The sequence below is a fragment of the Eubalaena glacialis genome, chromosome 19, assembly GCF_028564815.1.
Source record: "Eubalaena glacialis isolate mEubGla1 chromosome 19, mEubGla1.1.hap2.+ XY, whole genome shotgun sequence".
In the NCBI taxonomy this organism is placed as follows: Eukaryota; Metazoa; Chordata; class Mammalia; order Artiodactyla; family Balaenidae; genus Eubalaena; species Eubalaena glacialis.
Window position 1 is genome coordinate 25,513,655 of NC_083734.1, and position 17,633 is coordinate 25,531,287.

The following is a 17,633-nucleotide window of genomic DNA, read 5'->3' on the forward strand; positions in this document are numbered from 1 at the left end:
TATAATTTCTTAGACACTCCAAAGGCTGGGGAAACAGAAGAATCTGGGCTCTACAAATAATTTGCTGATTCTTACTGACCAGATCTTTATTTGGGCACCACCTGTTCATTTATTCACCAGATATTTATCAAGCACCTGCTATGCGTCAATCAAGATGCCAGATGCTATGGACACAACAGCGAACAAAAATAGGCATGGCCTCTGCCATTAAGAAGTTTACAGGTTAGTTGTAAAAGGACAGTAATCATACACCCTCAAACATGAATGTAAAAATACAACTGTCAGTGCATGTAGTACATACTGCTGAGAAAAGAGGTCCCTAGGAAAGAGGGTAATCGTGACCTAGTCAGGGAAGGTGTTTTTGTGAATATAGTAGCTGAAATCTAAAGGACATTATCTAGGCCAGTGGTTCTCAATGGGATTGGTGGTGATAGTGGCGGTTTACTTGCCATGGAACATTTGGCAATGTTTGGGGACATTTTTTTTTTGGGGGGGACATTTTTGATTGTCACAACTGGGAGACACTACTGGTATCTAGTGAGTAGAGGAAAAGGACGCAGCTAAATATCTTACAATGCACAGGACAGTCCCCCACAACAAAGACATCTTATCTGGCCTAAAATGTCAATAGTGCCAAGGTTGAGAAACCCTGAACAGGGCAACGGGAAAAGCCTGAGCAAAGACCAATGGTGAGAGACTCAAGCAGAGAAAACTATAGGGGATAGCTCATTCAAGGCTATAGAGACCCAGTAAGGAGTTTTAGCTTTATCTTAAGAATGAAGGGGAAAACAAGCGAAGGGTTTCAAGAAGTGGAGGAACTGGGGAGTGAGGACAGTGGTGGCGACAGGCTCGGATATGATTTTTAAAAGGTTACTAACTGCAGTATGATGAACTGATTGGAAGGAAATGAAACTGGATGTGGGTGTTTGAGATAGGTAGCTAACTAATATAACTTCTTAGAAGCTCCAAAGGCTGGGGAAACAAAAGGTGGTAGTGGTGAGGATGTAGAAGTAGCTGGAAAACTTCCTTCTATAAATGTTCAGTATGGAAAAAGGAGAAAGAAAGAATGTAGGATGCTGCGTGCAAAGTCATTCCTACAATGTGTGGGTCTGTGTGGTTTGTGTGGTAGTCCTACATGTCCCTCAGAATTCTCTCAAGGTGGCACAATAATCTCTAGGAACGGATGAAATGTCTTCTTATTTTAAAAAAAGGGACAAGAATATTCCCTCTTTCTTTTCGAATGTGATATATGGTGACTTATAAACCACTTTTTTTGTAAGAATTCAGGCAACAAAAAACTGGAGTAATTAAAATTTAATTTACAAGCCATAATCCATATTTCTAATCAGAAGATTAGGAAGTAATAAAATCAATAGCTGGCTCCACTGAGTATATTCTCAAGAATATGTTTTTCCTCAATTATTACATTAATACCTAAGTAGAAAATATTAAAAACTATTTTATCATAGAATATAGCATACATAGAAAAGAGTAAGTATAATATATAGTGCGTGGTTCAAAGAATAATAAAACTAATACTCATGAACTCACTACCAAGTGGCAGTTTTTTAATAGTGAAAATTTTCATAAAGGTCTTGTTTTATAAATGGCTTTTAAAATAAAGATTTGTGTTAAAACTACATAAAGGGCATTCCAACTTAACACTTTTCCACCATAGGGCAGTTATGCTATTAAATGAAAAGAAAACCTCTCACCTGTAAACATTGAATAAAAAATCATATATTGAAAAAAAAAAAGGGTTCATTTAATATCCGGTAGGATTCACATTCCAGTTGACATTAATTTGATTAACTAAACAGGTCTTTCTTTACTGTTTTATCAAAGTAAACTCCAAAAACTTTGTGACACTGTCATTTAAAGCGTATGTTAAAACTGGTCTTACTTCTTTAAACACAAAAATAAATGCTTTGGATAGTTTAGCCTTTTAAAATGGCCTAATTTTTCTCTAGTGAAGTAATAGATTCATAACACATATTTTGGTAATATCTTATCATGCCTTATTTAATGGAATATTAATATTTTATGTAAGATTTATATATAAATGAAATACAACTGTGTATCTGGCATCCAATTTTGGCTAAAAGTCATAGCATTGTATCAAAGCACCATTAAACTCTAACTATATACACATGTCTTTTACATAAAGAGAATTTCATACTTCTTTGGAGGGGCAAGTCTCAAACTGCAAAGCTTCTTTTAAATCAAGAATTATATTACTTGATACATGTTTGGTTTAAAATTAAACAAGGATAATCTGAGCTTCATCCTTCCCTGCTGTAGGGAACGAGGTTCATCTTCAATTTAAATAATAACAGGGCAAAAGATTTTTCCTTCTCAAAAAATAAAGAGCCATCACAAAAATTCTATACCAATAAAGTCTTTTTTATACATTTCCTCCCATTCAAACCATGATGATATTAATATTAGTCCTTAAAGAATTACTCACCCAATGAAAGCCACCATCTGCTCCACTATGTGTTTGCTGAATGTTATGATAACGAAGATTTTCTGTAAAGAAAATGCCAGTTAAAATAAATATTTCTCATCAAAAATATATATATAAATTCACAATTCTGCTAATAGTCTAAAAAGGTGACCATGCTGCTGCTAATTGCAATTTTAAAAAATTTTAAGAAACAAAACAAAACACCATTTGACAAATGCTATGTACTTTGTATTTAAAGATGTTTTTCCTTAAGCACAGTTCTAGTCTTGCCAGGATACGTGACCATGTCTGAGGGAGAAATGTGAGTCATGAAACCCAAGGCTGGGTGGATGTTCCACATGTTCTATGTGTTTTATTTTATTTTATTTATTTTTGCCTGTGTTGGGTCTTCATTGCTGCGCGTGGACTTTCTCTAGTTGCAGAGAACGGGGGCTACTCTTCGTTGCGGTGCGCGGGCTTCTCATTGTGGTGGCTTCTCTTGCTGCAGAGCACAGTCTCCTGGCATGCGGGCTTCAGCAGTTGTGGCATGTGGGCTCAGTAATTGTGGCTCACGGGCTTAGCTGCTTCGCGGCATGTGGGATCTTCCTGGACCAGGGCTTGAACCCGTGTCCCCTGCATTGGCAGGCGGATTCTTAACCACTGCGCCACCAGGGAAGCCTGTTCTATGTGTTTTAGAATGGTGTATACAACTAAAGTCATGGGTTCCCATATAGCCTCCACCACTGAAATTAAAGCTGATCAGCCTGATGATAGGTGTCTGGGCTAAATCTAATCAAGAGGATCTTTGAAAAGACTATGTCCTTCCTGGAAAGTTCTTATAAAAGTATCATGAAAGTTCCATTCTCAGATCCTGAATGAGCTTGGTATTTCAGGCTTAGGGTACAAGCAAAGGCATCAACAAGTTTTGGGGGATCTTTATCAGACCTGGGTCATTGTCAATTTGGTATTACTGAGGTATTCTTCATTAATTAAAGATGTTGATACTTAACTTACAAGTAAAGATGTCTTTAGGCTAACAGGTAGCAAATATTTTCAACTCAACAAATGTTACAAAAAGTACTTACTATGGATAATATAAGCATTATAAAGGGCTTTCAGGGAACACAAAGATAGGAAGAATACTTCTTCAATACCCTGAAGAAATTAAAAAATTTTTCTATACATAGTAGAAAGAATGGTTAGGTACAAAAGATATACATATAAACTGTAAATGTCATTAGCAGTGAAAACAATGTGTTACAGAAGTTGAGAGAAAGAAAAGGTCACATAAGTACAATTAATTAGAGATTCAAGAAGGTGATATTAAGGTTTAGCTTTAAAGGACTGATAATAATTCTCTGAATAAATATGAGTAATTCTAGATTCTCTCTCCCAGTTCCTGATAACAAACTCTCCAGTGCTTTGTTACTGTTGTTAAATAGTAACTATAGCCTATGTAACCAAATGGGAGGGAAGAGAAATAAAATAAATAACAATAGCCTTCTTTTTAGCCATCCATTATGAATCTCAGGAAAGTGGCTAATTCAGACTAAAGCTCATTATTTCAGGTAGAAGACTAATAGGCAATGATATTTTCTTAATGTCCTACAGTTAACAAAGACACTGGCAGCTGCACAGCTGGATATGTGTGAGGAAATAAGACTAAAAAAAATAAGTTCACGGTCCTTTTTGGTGTTTGTTTATGTATCTATTAATGTGAAAAAGGTATTTACCTATCTCATGAAAAAAGTAAGCACATATAGATATCAAACAATTACAAGATGGATGATGATTTATCAACAATCCTACACAAATGGTGTATGAAGATTATGAAGCTAATAAGACAATTACAAGAGATCATTTAGGGAGAAAAGCCTTAATATATGGGGACTCTTCTAGTATCCATACTAAAAGCCAGTTAATTGGAGCTATAAATCTTTTACTAAGAAACAGAGCTAATGGTTTGCCTCTCAGTGATTTCACCACCATGTGTTCCCTACCATCATTTCCTAACATTCAAAATAAGCCAATGCCCAGATAATTGCACAATTTCGTTTCTTGAAAACAAAACAAGACTTCCTTCTTATATATAACAGCTTGAAAATTCACTGTGCTGGGCAAGACATTTAAGAACATATGTCTCAGAATCATTCAGGCTTGAGGTCTGGGTGGGGATTCTACCAAATAAACAAAAGGCACAGATCCCCAAAGAGCCCCACTCAACCATGTCAACCATGTGCACAGAGAAAATAAGGGTAGAGTAGGAATAATTAAAAAAAAGAAAGATATGGGTGTAGGGAACTAATGGTGCCAGAATGAACAAAGAAGAAACTATATATCTATAAAAGAAGGGTCCTCCAATGGAAAGAAGTATCTTAGACTGATTCATATATTAAATATTTACTGAGTGCCAACTACATGCCAGATGCTATTCTAGGCACTAGAATACCTTAGGGAGCCAAGAAACAAAAACCTCTGCCCTCATGGAGCTTATATTTCTGTACACGTGTGTGTGGCGGTAGGGGGAAAGTTGAAAGGCATAAATAATACACATGATAAGTAAATTATATGGTACATGAAATATTATATGAGTATGTTGACTCCTTATTTTCTTCATCATTTAGGAGAAAGGAAATATTTCTAAGGGAACTTCTACAGGCTGAGGAATTGAACTTGTCCAGTAGAAAGAGAAATCCTTAATTAACATTATTAGGTGGGCTGATTTCAAACTTTTAGGGGAGGTTTAACAGATAGCACGATTTTGGTTTGAATTCTAGTCCCTCCCATCTATGAAATGGGGATAATAACCACCTCACAGGATTGTTCTGAGATAACCAATGCAAACTGCCGGGCACAGGTCCTGATAAACAGCAGGTATTAAACAATTCAGTTTTCGTGATCATATAAATACAGTTAAGAAGGCATTGCAAAAGAGTGGAAAGAACACTGAACTTGAAGCTGACTCAGGTTCAAATTCCAGCTGTTACTTATTCTTTTAGGCAACTATTACCTATTTCCCGCTCTAAGTTTGATAATTACAAAATGGGAGTAGTAATTTCTCTATCCCAGGATTATAAGAATTAAATCGGATGGCATACACTAAGTACTTTAAAGTGTGAAGTACTATATTAAAACATTAAGCATTATTATGATAACTTGAAAAAATCTACTGAGAATGTTAAAAAAATATACTATTTTTGAATATGCTATAATGAAAGGTCTGATAAGTTACATACCCTATAACTATAGGGTACTTTTAGCATAATATATTTTACTGTATTTTATAGAAAGTTAGTACATAAAGCAGGATACATTAAGTTTATGGATTCCTAGAGAAGTTGCTGTTATAAAGGGAATTAAAATAATCTGTTATTGTTCCTTAGGTATTAATACTTTCAAAGGACTTCAAAAAGCTAAATGATTTTATCATTTGAAAAACCCTATTATAGTATTTTAAATCTTTCCCAAAGTAACTAGCATCAGTATTTAAAAACCCATAGTCATTGAACAATACACTTAACGTAAGTAGGAGAAATTATATTCCTTGAAGGAGGAAAAATAAAGCCTTGAAATTCTGAGTGATTAGCATGGCCAGAGAGTAGATGACAAGCTCAATAAAGTCATCCTAAATGCCAAAGTCTAATATGAGAAACTGGGCAGGTAGAAGCAACTGAAGTTTTCCTTTTTCATTCTTCTCTTCTAAGAACTGGAGGTAGAGAGTTGGTAAGCAGAAACTTGGGGGATAGACGTGCTTTTAATTATTAAGGAATCAGACCAGGGCATAGACATTACTCACTGTTCTTGCCCTTCCTTTGGTGAATGCTTCCTTCTTGCAAACCTCATTAATGAAGACATTCTTTCCACGTTAATTTTATTTTATTCTAGTAAGATTTGCCTTTTATACCACACCTATCGATTCGTATCACAGTCCTAGAAGCATATATCCATTTCCTCTCATTTAAGTTATTGGCCTCTTTTCTCTCCTCTATTTACACACACACACACACACACACACACACACACACAGCCCTATCCTAAAGATTTTGTTAAGAGTGTCTTTGAAGACTAACAGATTCTCACATCTCTAAACAAAACCCACATCTCTTCATCTCCTCAGGGCCCCCTTTCTTCCCCATTGTCCACATTAACATCTGGCTGGTATTTTGTACAGGGTATTTGTGCCTTGAGAGGAAGTGTTATATATAGAATGTGTGAAAGAAAAGTAGAATTAATGAAAGGGAATACTTCCTCAGCCTATGGTCAGTAAAGATAAAACATCTTTGGACTACGTATGTTAATATGGTGTGCATTTTCCTATACAGGAACACTATTTTTGTTTGGTAAAATTCTCGGATAAACAGTTTCACAAGGCAAAAGTGAAATAAAGAAAGAAAGAGAGAAAGGAAGGGAGGGAGGAAAAAAGAAGGAAAGAAATAAAACAAGGAAAAAAATAATAAAGGGGAACAACTTTCCAACAGGAGTAGGGAAAACCTGCCCGAAATCCACTAACTTCCAAACGATGTTCCGTGGCTGAATACCTAAGCATGCTACCAACCAAGAAGCAGAACCAAAATCTTAACAATTTGCCTTGGAGAGAGCAAGGGGAATATGTTTTCAGTGTCTTTTAAGGGGTTCATCATCATTAAACAGGGAGTCAAAGGGTATAATTACCTGGATATGCATTTTAATTATTGCTTTTCCAATCAGGGTTGCACCAAAGAAAGTCCAAAAAGGTACAAGAAAGTGTCCACATGTTATTCCAGCCAGATCAAACAGAGGATTTGGAATCTATTTAAAAAAAGAAAAAATTAAAATGGAACGTCCATATATAATCCAAAAAACAGTTTAATTTTACCACCTATAGGTGTGTGGAATTATGTGTTAAGCCTTGTCTACCACTGGAAAGAGAGGTATGGGTTCCCTGATCAGTACTAGACTGTCTGGATAGTTAGACAAGTATTCTAATGTCTCTATAAATTGTGTCACATATTCATCCCAGGCAGTTGCTTAATTTGTTCAAAGCAAACACAGCTGTCCTTTTGCTTGCATTACTTATGACTAATGCCCCATAAATATACTTTTTTTCATCACATTAAAACTGGATAAAGCCAATGGATCAACAGGAATTTAATCCCATTCAGTAGATAACTGACCATTTGGTAGCTCTTTTATAAGGTGAGGTATAAATAAAGAAAAAGATTATCTAGAAAGTACTCACATCTACAGAAAACATTCTTGTAAATTCACAAATACATTTATAGGTGGCCGTGCTTTCATTTCTCAACATAAAGTAAAATACAAATAATGAATTTTTTTTATCTATGACAGCCCAAGGCCATGGGGTCACGCGATTCATTCTAGGAAGAAAATCAAGGGTGGAAATACAAGAGCACAGATTCAGATGTTGTGAATACTCAGTCCCAGACAAAGAAGTGATTCACAACAAATACCTTTTCTGAACATTCCCACATTTCAAGAATGCTAATAGATAATTTCATGTAAAAATGCAAAGAAACCACAAGCTCTTTTTGAGCACTTCATCCATTTTTCTCCCACAGAGGTACTCTTGTCCTTGTGTCTGTTGGTGGAACCATTTATAAGCTAATTAATTTATATAATTTTGTGTTTGGACTTTCAAATAAAAGCCCAGTTGTTTAAAAGATATTTGTCACAAATGTTCTTTCAAAAACAATGCCATAACTAAATCAGTATTCAAGTATTCTTCTGTTAATAACACTCAGATTCAATGGCTCAATTTTATTTTTCTTATCCAAATTCAAATGCTTTACGCAATTTCATCTGTCATACAACCATTTAATAACAATGTCACTTCCACATCCTTACAATTGTCATTTCTTATATTTTCTCATATGACTCTCACAACTCCATGAATTAAAATTTTAATTGTTTTCCTTTATTATCAGGCTCCACAGCATATTGAAATAGAAATTAAAGTACACAAGATATGTAATCAGAGTAGATAAAAATTAGAAGTTTTATGTTGGATACTCTCAGAAGAGCATAATCAATGAATTTGTTGTTACATATGCATGTTACTTATCCTTTTTTTCAATTGTTAACTAAATACACAGAAAAGAAGATTAGAATTAAAAGAACTATTAAGTAGCTTTTAGATTTCCCCTCAATTACGAGTTCTATCTTAGTTTAAATGTTAACAACAAAATAACTAATTAATAAATAAACTTCTGGGCTTCTCTGGTGGCACAGTGGTTAAGAATCCGCCTGCCAATGCAGGGGACACGGGTTCAAGCCCTTGTCCAGGAAGATCCCACGTGCTGCAGAGCAACTAAGCCCGTGTGCCACAACTACTGAGCCTGAGCTCTAGAGCCAGCGAGCCACAACTACTGAGCCCGCGTGCCACAACTACTGAAGCTCGCGTGCCTAGAGCCCGTGCTCCACAACAAGAGAAACCACCACAATGAGAAGCCCACGCACCACAATGAAGAGTAGCCCCCACTTGCCTCAACTAGGGAAAGCCTGTACGTAGCAACAAAGACCCAACGCAGCCAAATATAAATAAAATAAATAAATAAATTTATAAAAAAACAAAAACAGGGGCTTCCCTGGTGGCGCAGTGGTTGGGAATCTGCCTGCCAATGCAGGGGACACGGGTTCGAGCCCTGGTCTGGGAGGATCCCACATGCCGCGGAGCGACTAGGCCCGTGAGCCACAATTGCTGAGCCTGCGTGTCTGGAGCCTGTGCTCCCCAACAAGAGAGGCCGCGATAGTGAGAGGCCCGCGCACCGCGATGAAGAGTGGCCCCCACTTGCCGCAACTAGAGAAAGCCCTCGCACAGAAACGAAGACCCAACACAGCCATAGATAAATAAATAAATAAATAAATAAAATTTAAAAAAACAAAAACAAAAACAAAAACAAAAACAAACTTCTTCCTACCTTACCCTCTACTTACCTTCTTACCTTAAATCAAGTACACATACTTTTAGTACTTTAATATAAGTATTAACAATTTCCTAGTAAAAAGTTCTTAGAGGGTCAAATTGATCTATTAATTTATGTTGGCTATTGACTATTCCTAGTCAAATATAAAGAAGATTGGCTAGTATAGAAAGTGGAATTTTAGCAGGGAAGACACAGGCATAGATGAGTGCCAAAGAATAAATATTTTTTGCTTTAATAAATCAAAGGTTCTTGTATTTTCCCTAGGAATAATGAAAGCTAACTTTTATTGAATTGTTAGGTACTTTTCTAAGATTTCTACATCATCAACTCACTTAATTCCCAAAACAATGCTATATGATATTACATCCATTTTATAGATAAGAAAAGTGAGACAGACAGATTAAGCAATTTGTCCAGCATTAATGGCAGCAGAGCATGATTTCAGAATTTCAACCCAGGCAACATGGCTCTCACACTGTTCTCTTAGCTTCTAAACTAAGGACATTATCATTCTTTAGGCCTCTCAGCTTAATCCTATTCTGCTGGGCTTCCACAGCACCTTTTACTTATTATCGTATTTAAACTGTCTCCCTCACTAGACTTCAGGATCCTTGAGGAAAGGGAATACAGCTTTCACTTCTTCATCCAAGCACTCAGGGGTTGATACAAAGCTGATGAATAACAATAAAAAATGGTTGAGCTCTGTCTTAGTTCGCCTTCCAGGCACTGTGTTGGTTCATATATATTATCTTAAATCCTCACATCAACCTTCGTAATGAGTGTCTTACTGCCTCATTAAAAAAAAAAAATTATTTATTTATTTAGGCTGCACTGGGTCTTAGTTGCGGCACGTGGGATCTTCATTGCGGCACACGGGATCTTCAGTTGCGGCATACATACGGGATCTAGTTCCCCGACCAGGGATTGAACCTGGGCCCCCTGCATTAGGAGTGCGGAGTCTTACCCACTGGACCACCAGGGAAGTCCCTATTGCCCCATTTTAAACATTAGAAAACTAGGGCTCAAGGAGAGTAAATTGACACTGAGACTACATAGCTAAGAGGCAAACCTGGTTTAGGAACCCAAGTAAGCCTGACTCCAAAGCCAATTCTCAGCCCACTACATCACACTACAACATACCTATACATTGCTCAAATAGTTGAGATCAATATTGTGATAAAGAGCTTCTACATTGAAAAGAAAAGTTAGATTACAAAAATTTCTAGTATTGCCAGGGTCCAAAGATTGAGGCACATGTATATTTTAGAATATCTCTAGAATGTTGATATCACATTAGAAATTTTGGCACCAAATGTCTTCCCTTTTTGGCCATTTACTTTGCTAAGGTGAGGAAAGGGGTACTCAAGGATATATTCAAGTTCTAATACATAATGGATAAAGTAACTGTGGGTCAGTAGACAATAATTTTCTGAATTTTACTTATAATTGCAGCTTTTACCATATCAACTAGGTGCATCTAGTTATTCTGGTCAAATCTACCACTGAACTACCAAGAATTGTGTACAGACTACCAAAGAAAACTCTGACCAAAACACTGCATTTCAAATGTAACTGTATCTATTATATTAGAAAAGGACCAGGATAAACACCAACTCATCAAGGAATGTCAATTCCATAAATCTGCAATTTGAGACATTACGTTATTTTTTTTTATAGAGTTTTTTTTTTATATACAGTTAGTAACTTTTTTCTTTTTTTAAATTTTATTTTTATTTTTGGCTGTGCTGGGTCTTCGTCGCTGTGTGCAGGCTTTCTCTAGTTGCGGTGAGTGGGGGACACTCTGTTGCGGTGCGTGGGATTCTCACTGTGGTGGCTTCTCTTGTTGCGGAGCATGGGCTCTAGGCATGCGGGCTTCAGTAGTTGTGGCTCATGGGCTCAGTAGTTGTGGCTCGTGGGCTCTAGAGTGCAGGCTCAGTAGTTGCAGTGCATGGGCTTAGTTGCTCTGAGGCATGTGGGATCTTCCCGGACCAGGGCTTGAACCCGTGTCCCCTGCATTGGCAGGCAGATTCATAACCACCACGCCACCAGGGAAGTCCTAATTAAGTTTTTGACACAAATAGCTTCTTAATTCACTGTAGCCAAAGATGTCCTTAACCTTGCCACAGATGTTTCAATTACCTAGCTAGGTGTTAAAGTCACTTAAGGAGGTTTTATATGAATTCTTCCTTATAACTGATGCCTGAAGCTTTGGAAAAAGACTACCTATCTATAACTCTGGAAAGAATGAAGTCATTGTTATTTGCTTAAATGCACTTCATTATATATTCTTCATGAGAAAGATGGATTTTGTCTCTTTTTTCTTACTGAATCAAGCCATTTAGGTCTGAAGTCATCATGGTATGATGAAATGCTTGAAAGTCAATAAACAACATAGAAACCTATCCAACAGAAAACAGCTCATTTGATCAGTAAGGTGAATGATTAATAACATTATATACCTGTTAAAAGTGATAACTTTTTTTATTCAGTCATGTACCTTTAAAAACAAATTGGATCGAAATATAAATCTACTATTTAAATACAATTGACTTACCGAAGCACAGGCCAAAATTCCAAAAAATCCAACCTTCTGTACTAGGTTTTGAACTGCCAGTTTAGCCCGGGAGGCGAAGTCCTGTATAAAAGGAGGATATCAAAACATTAATGAAAAGTAGATGGAAGAAAGAAAGATGGCTCTTTACAGAGTTTATAATATCAATTGTCTCATAATCTGAAAGCACTGATTCATTTAATAAGATGAATGATTAAAAAAAAATCACAGCAGGGTGCACTGAAAAACATGCAAATAAAACCTTGATAAAACATTAACTACACACCCTTAAAGATAAACTTTTATCACATTTCAAGAATAAGCCAAAACACTGTTACTTTATTTTTGGGGTTCTCTCTGGATTAACTAGGGATGAACAAAATGTTATAAACCAACCATGAACCAACCCATTCTTTTGGAAATGCTAGTCTACCACATATCTCTTTCTCTTTCCTTTAATTAACTCATCAGACTTACTCCCTCATTAATATCAGGGTAGGAAACCACAGGATTTTTCAAGATAGCCAATGAAGACACCTCTACTGATCATTGGCCAAAAGATGGAAAAAAACACTTATGTGGCAATAACTAACCATTCATTACCCCACAAAACAAAGAACATCCTACATTTACACAGCTTGTGCTAGTTATATAAAACGGTTTTCACAAACATTTTATTGGAGCCCTTCAATAATACTCGGGTGTACACAGAGTAGATACTTCAGACTCAAAAATCACTGCTCTTTTTATTTCACTCCTCTACCTCCCAGGCTGAAACATGCATTTGGCTGGCCAATTTATTTCCACGATTTTCTTCTTCTAGCATGAGGATGCTGTAATTATATATATGTATATATTTTTTCTTAAAAGTACCAATCTGAAATTTGACTTTACCTGTTTTCTGGTTTTGAAATGGTATATACTCCAATCAAAATAATTGATACGATTAAAAGATATTAGCTAACGTGTGAATGTCTTTTTTAGAAGTGTTCACATGATAGAACACTCCTCTCTCTTTAGCTCAACAATCTTATAGAATGGTCATAATATAAATGATAGAAGGTTCCTTCATAGACTAGGAAGAGGGTTTAAAGCACTTCTCTAATCCACAACAGAAGTTGTAGATTCAAAAAACAAAAAACAAACACACAAAACCACTTTAACCCATAATATTATGTTGAAAAGCTGTATCAAAGTACAACAGTGAATACTGAAATTAAAAAAAAAAAAATGACCTTCCTCCTACTTACTTGCTGAGGATGGCGAGAAAGTCAAAGGAATTAAACCAATAATATATATTTGAAAAGATATTAACAGGGCTTCCCTGGTGGCACAGTGGTTAGGAGTCTGCCTGTCAATGCAGGGGACACGGGTTCGAGCCCTGGTCCGGGAGGATCCCACATGCAGGAGAGCAACTAGGCCCGTGCGCCACGACTACTGAGCCTGCGTGCCATAACTACTGAAGCCCATGTGCCTAGAGCCTGTGCTCAGCAACAAGAGAGGCCACTGCGATAAGAGGCCCGTGCACCACAACAAAGAGTAGCTCCCGCTCACCACAACTAGAGAAAGCCCGTGCGCAGCAACGAAGACCCAACACAGCCAAAAATAAACAAATAAAATAAATTAAAAATATATATATATTAACAGATATTAACAATTAATACAAATACTTTCAAGTTCAAACATATAGGAAAGTTAATCATTAACTAAATTCTACAGTGCAATTTTGTAATTTTGCAATGTATTTTCAAAGACAGAATTTTTCTTTTTGGGATTAGGCTTACTCGTCTAGTAAATAAAATATATCAGATTTAATATTTTTAAACAACTAAATTACTGCAGCAAAGGGTTCTCTATTTTTTTTCATATTTCTAACTGAAGATTTAATTTTTTTTCTTAAATTAACATTTACTGCATTAAAAGTGAAATACTGATTTTATTGATTTAAAAACTGTTTAGGAATATATAATGAAATCAGTTTTCCTATATAACTTATTTTAAAACAAATTATACTTCCAATTGTCTTGAATAATTTACATAATTCACAAATTACTAAATTTGTAATTCATCAGAGCACTAAATAAAAACTGGCCATAATGAATAGAAATGTTTTGAGTTTTAAAAATACCAAACAATACTATTAGATTATAAATTAGTTATGAAATTTTAATTAATATAGCCCAAGAGTTAAAAATATAAATTCAGGAAAACGCCTTCCTTCACAGCCCTTGATATCTTCATAGCAAATCTACTTTAGTGAAAGATGGTACTCAATTGTGAAGAAAAAGTAAAACAAAGAAAACAAAAACTATACAAATTTTATTTTAAAGACAACAAAACTTTTTATAAACCTATTTGCCAAGTCAGACTAATGTGGGAACATTTTTCTATCGCAGCATTTATGCAGTCCTCAGTATATAAAATTACAAAAAATTAGTTTTTTGCATAAAATGGTGTAGACAAGGTCAACAAAGTGTTGTATTTAAAAGGTATGCTATCCTGTTTTCCTTTATCTTAATTTCAAGGCTTTAGATTCCTATATTTATTTCAACCAAGTGACTATGATAGTGCCATCATTTTAAACTGATGGTATTTTTCTACTATAGAGATACATACACCCATACATTTAAATTGAAAAAGAGGTATGATTATACTAATTGGCTTACATAAAGGAAAAAATGTTTAACATTATGCAGATCAGCTAACATATAAACTAACAAAAATATTTAGGCCTACAGAGGTTCAAGGAATCATATTTTTTAAAACATCCTGAAAGTAAGGAACTATTTTATCCCTTGGCAGAATCTCTTTACTTAACAGAAACTAGACAAGAAAAAATGAAAATAGACTCCTTGTTCTTTCGGATGCCTGGGTGCCCATCATCAATTATCCTTAACGGTGCTTCAAGAACATTTATTTGAAGGAAAAGAGTTACTCTGCCCAAATAAGTATAATAGAAAGTTCCCTTTACTCTTTTTTTTTTTTTAATTAATTTTTAGCTGGCATGTTTTACAAGGAAAATAAGTTAAGTGCCTTTTTAATGGGGAGTTTTACTTTTTAAAAAGTCTGAAAGTCATCTACTGAAAATGGATTTCATAAATCTTACTATGTGTTACACACACACACACACATATATACACACCATGGCCATGCTACTTTCACTTCCTATAATTTATTTTCCAGGTCTTTCACAATATTCTTGGAATTAAAATTACATTTATATATTAAATAATTCATAAAAGTTTATTTAAATTAAACTAATAAGTCTGCACAGTTGCTTTCATCACAAGAAACCAACAGAAGCAGAGTATGCAGCTAGAGGAAGAATTTTCTTGATGTTTTTCCTTGCCAGAGTAATGAAAACAAACTCAAGGCAGCATTACACTAGTATTTGCACCAAATCTGAAATACTTTACAATGGTAAATTAACTCATGTTTAGATTTCATAAACACAACTATATTTTGTTGTTTTTATTTTAAACTTATTTCACATTTAAAGTCATATTCAAAACTTACTGATATGGCTTTAAAGGCTTTGTTAACATATTTATTAAAAACATCATTTTTTAATTGTCTAAAATGTTCTACATCTTAAAGGTAATTATATGTTCCTTGTTTGTTGCTCTGCAATTTTAGAAGTTCTTTATTTTTAAACAACTTCAGTACTTCATTATTTGCATTAATTTGACAGCTTTCTAATGATGTAAAGCTAACATTTTCTAAGCATTAAAATATTTCTGTTTGTGTTTGCTTTTAAAGTAAAGAGAGAAAAATGTACTGTAGGTATAATATTAGACAATAAACCCAACTCTCTCTCACACACACACACGCACACAAAAACAGGAAAAAAAACCCCTTCTTTTACTAAAGTTTAAAAGAACAATTTCAAACAAAATTTGCTATTCTTTTTAGGCCATCAGATAAAATAAACTAGCCAAGAAAAACTGTGCACCAATAATAATAAACAATAATTTAAAGGAAAAGTTTAACAAATTAATATGTGAGATTCAAAATTCAAGTTAAATATCAAAGGAAATTAATATTTCATTTTAATCGTTTTCTTTTTTTGCGTTTGTGGGAACTGTGTAGCAAGTTCAATTTGATTACTTCCTCAATTGTCATTCTTCATTAAAAAAAAAAATCTGTACAACTAAAACCAAATTCCTTTTAATAGTTTCATTTCGCTGGATTCACATTTCACAACGCTCATGTATTTCACAATTTTAAGTGCCTGAGAGGGGTTTCATCCTCTAGCTCTATCTAAATAAGCAGCATGCATTTACAACTAGTAATCATATATCATTTTCTACTTTTTAAAAGTAAATAAACAAAATACAAGTAAATAAAATTATCTTTCCCACTCCCACTGATAGTGATTATGTATGTAACCAATCATGCTTCTGAAAGTAAGAATGAGAGACACCAGGAACATTTCTCCAATGACTACAGAAGGCAGATGAAGAAAAGTTACAATAAGTCCTTACTACTGAGATTTCAAGGATTAATAAAGAAAAACAGACAATGCCTTCAAGTATGAATATTCCTGCACTACTTTTGTTTCACATTTCGTTTTCCTAAGAAATATATTTAAGATTAAGAGAAGAGAAACTGTACAGCTAATTATAATAATAATAATTAGCTTGCAAAATACTAATTTTTGAATTGAAGAAGTCAACCTAGATCTAAATATATAAAATAACGTTTATCTTCAAATGGTAACAGAAAATCTTTTCATTTTCATGATAAGGGATCACATTAAATTCCAAGATTTCTTTCAAAGCAACAGATAATCCCTAAACACGTTAAATGAATGCATTATCACTGGAGATAAGTATGTATTCGGTTAATACCTTGTGTTAGTTTGAGCTGAACTATCACCATCAGTGTGAGGTAACTGGTCAGCAGTTTTATAAATTAACTGCCTTCTTAACACATTATATGTTAAAACTTCTTTTTTAAAAAATATATATATTTTTAAAGGATTTCATTTTATTTTTATTTTTTTTGGCTGTGCCGTGTGGCTCGCAGTATCTTAGTTCCCCGACTAGGGATTGAACCCGGGCCCCCGGCACTAAAAGCCTGGAATCCTAACCACTGGACCACCAGGGAATTCCCTAATGTTAAAACTTCTGCTGAGCTATTGCTCTTCTTGGGTTTGACACTGAAGTGGCTGCAAGGTCAATACTAAAAACCACAGAGCAACTGTTTCAATAATTTCTTGTGTATGAGAGGAATTTGTGTTAATATCTACTGTATTTGTGAAGTTCCTTTGGCATCTAAAAATGACTTGTTAATTCCTGTGTCCCAGTCAAATATGTTGTGTCATATTATTCTCTATTAACCAGAAATGGAGCTAAATGGTAATGATGACTTAATATTGTAAGCTGTTTCAGTATCATGGACAATTAGTCTGAAATATTAACTTGTTAAGATCCTAATAACCATGTAATTAAATATTTTCTACAATGAATAATATTTTACACATGGTAAAGGACACAATTAATGGGTACGATTAATTATCTTCACAGAAACTACAATGAAACATAACTCATAATTTTTAAATCTTTCTCCTCTTAAAAACAGAATAAAATGTTTCCTAACTGCAATTTCCTACCTGTTACCAGGACTCTTTATGAGCTATTTTCACAGAAAGATATAGAGCATTAATTTATTAAATTCAAAGTGAACAAAATATTTTATTTTAGTGTTGACA

At 34.7% G+C, this 17,633-nt stretch overlaps 1 protein-coding gene and 1 non-coding gene across 4 annotated transcripts in view; both read right to left on the reverse strand.

Moving 5' to 3' along the window:
* Window positions 1–17,633, reverse strand: part of VMP1 (vacuole membrane protein 1) — a 125,465-nt gene that overhangs the window by 16,613 nt on the left and 91,219 nt on the right. For all 3 annotated transcript variants that reach the window (XM_061175649.1, XM_061175648.1, XM_061175650.1), the window contains exons 8-10: window positions 11,924–12,004; window positions 7,118–7,234; window positions 2,468–2,529 (exon numbers count right to left, since the gene is read on the reverse strand). In XM_061175649.1, coding sequence (XP_061031632.1) covers window positions 2,468–2,529; window positions 7,118–7,234; window positions 11,924–12,004 — 260 coding nt within the window. The remainder of the gene's footprint in view (window positions 1–2,467; window positions 2,530–7,117; window positions 7,235–11,923; window positions 12,005–17,633) is intronic.
* TRNAR-CCU (transfer RNA arginine (anticodon CCU)) lies at window positions 10,279–10,351 on the reverse strand. Its single transcript has one exon. It is a non-coding gene; the product is annotated as a tRNA-Arg (tRNA).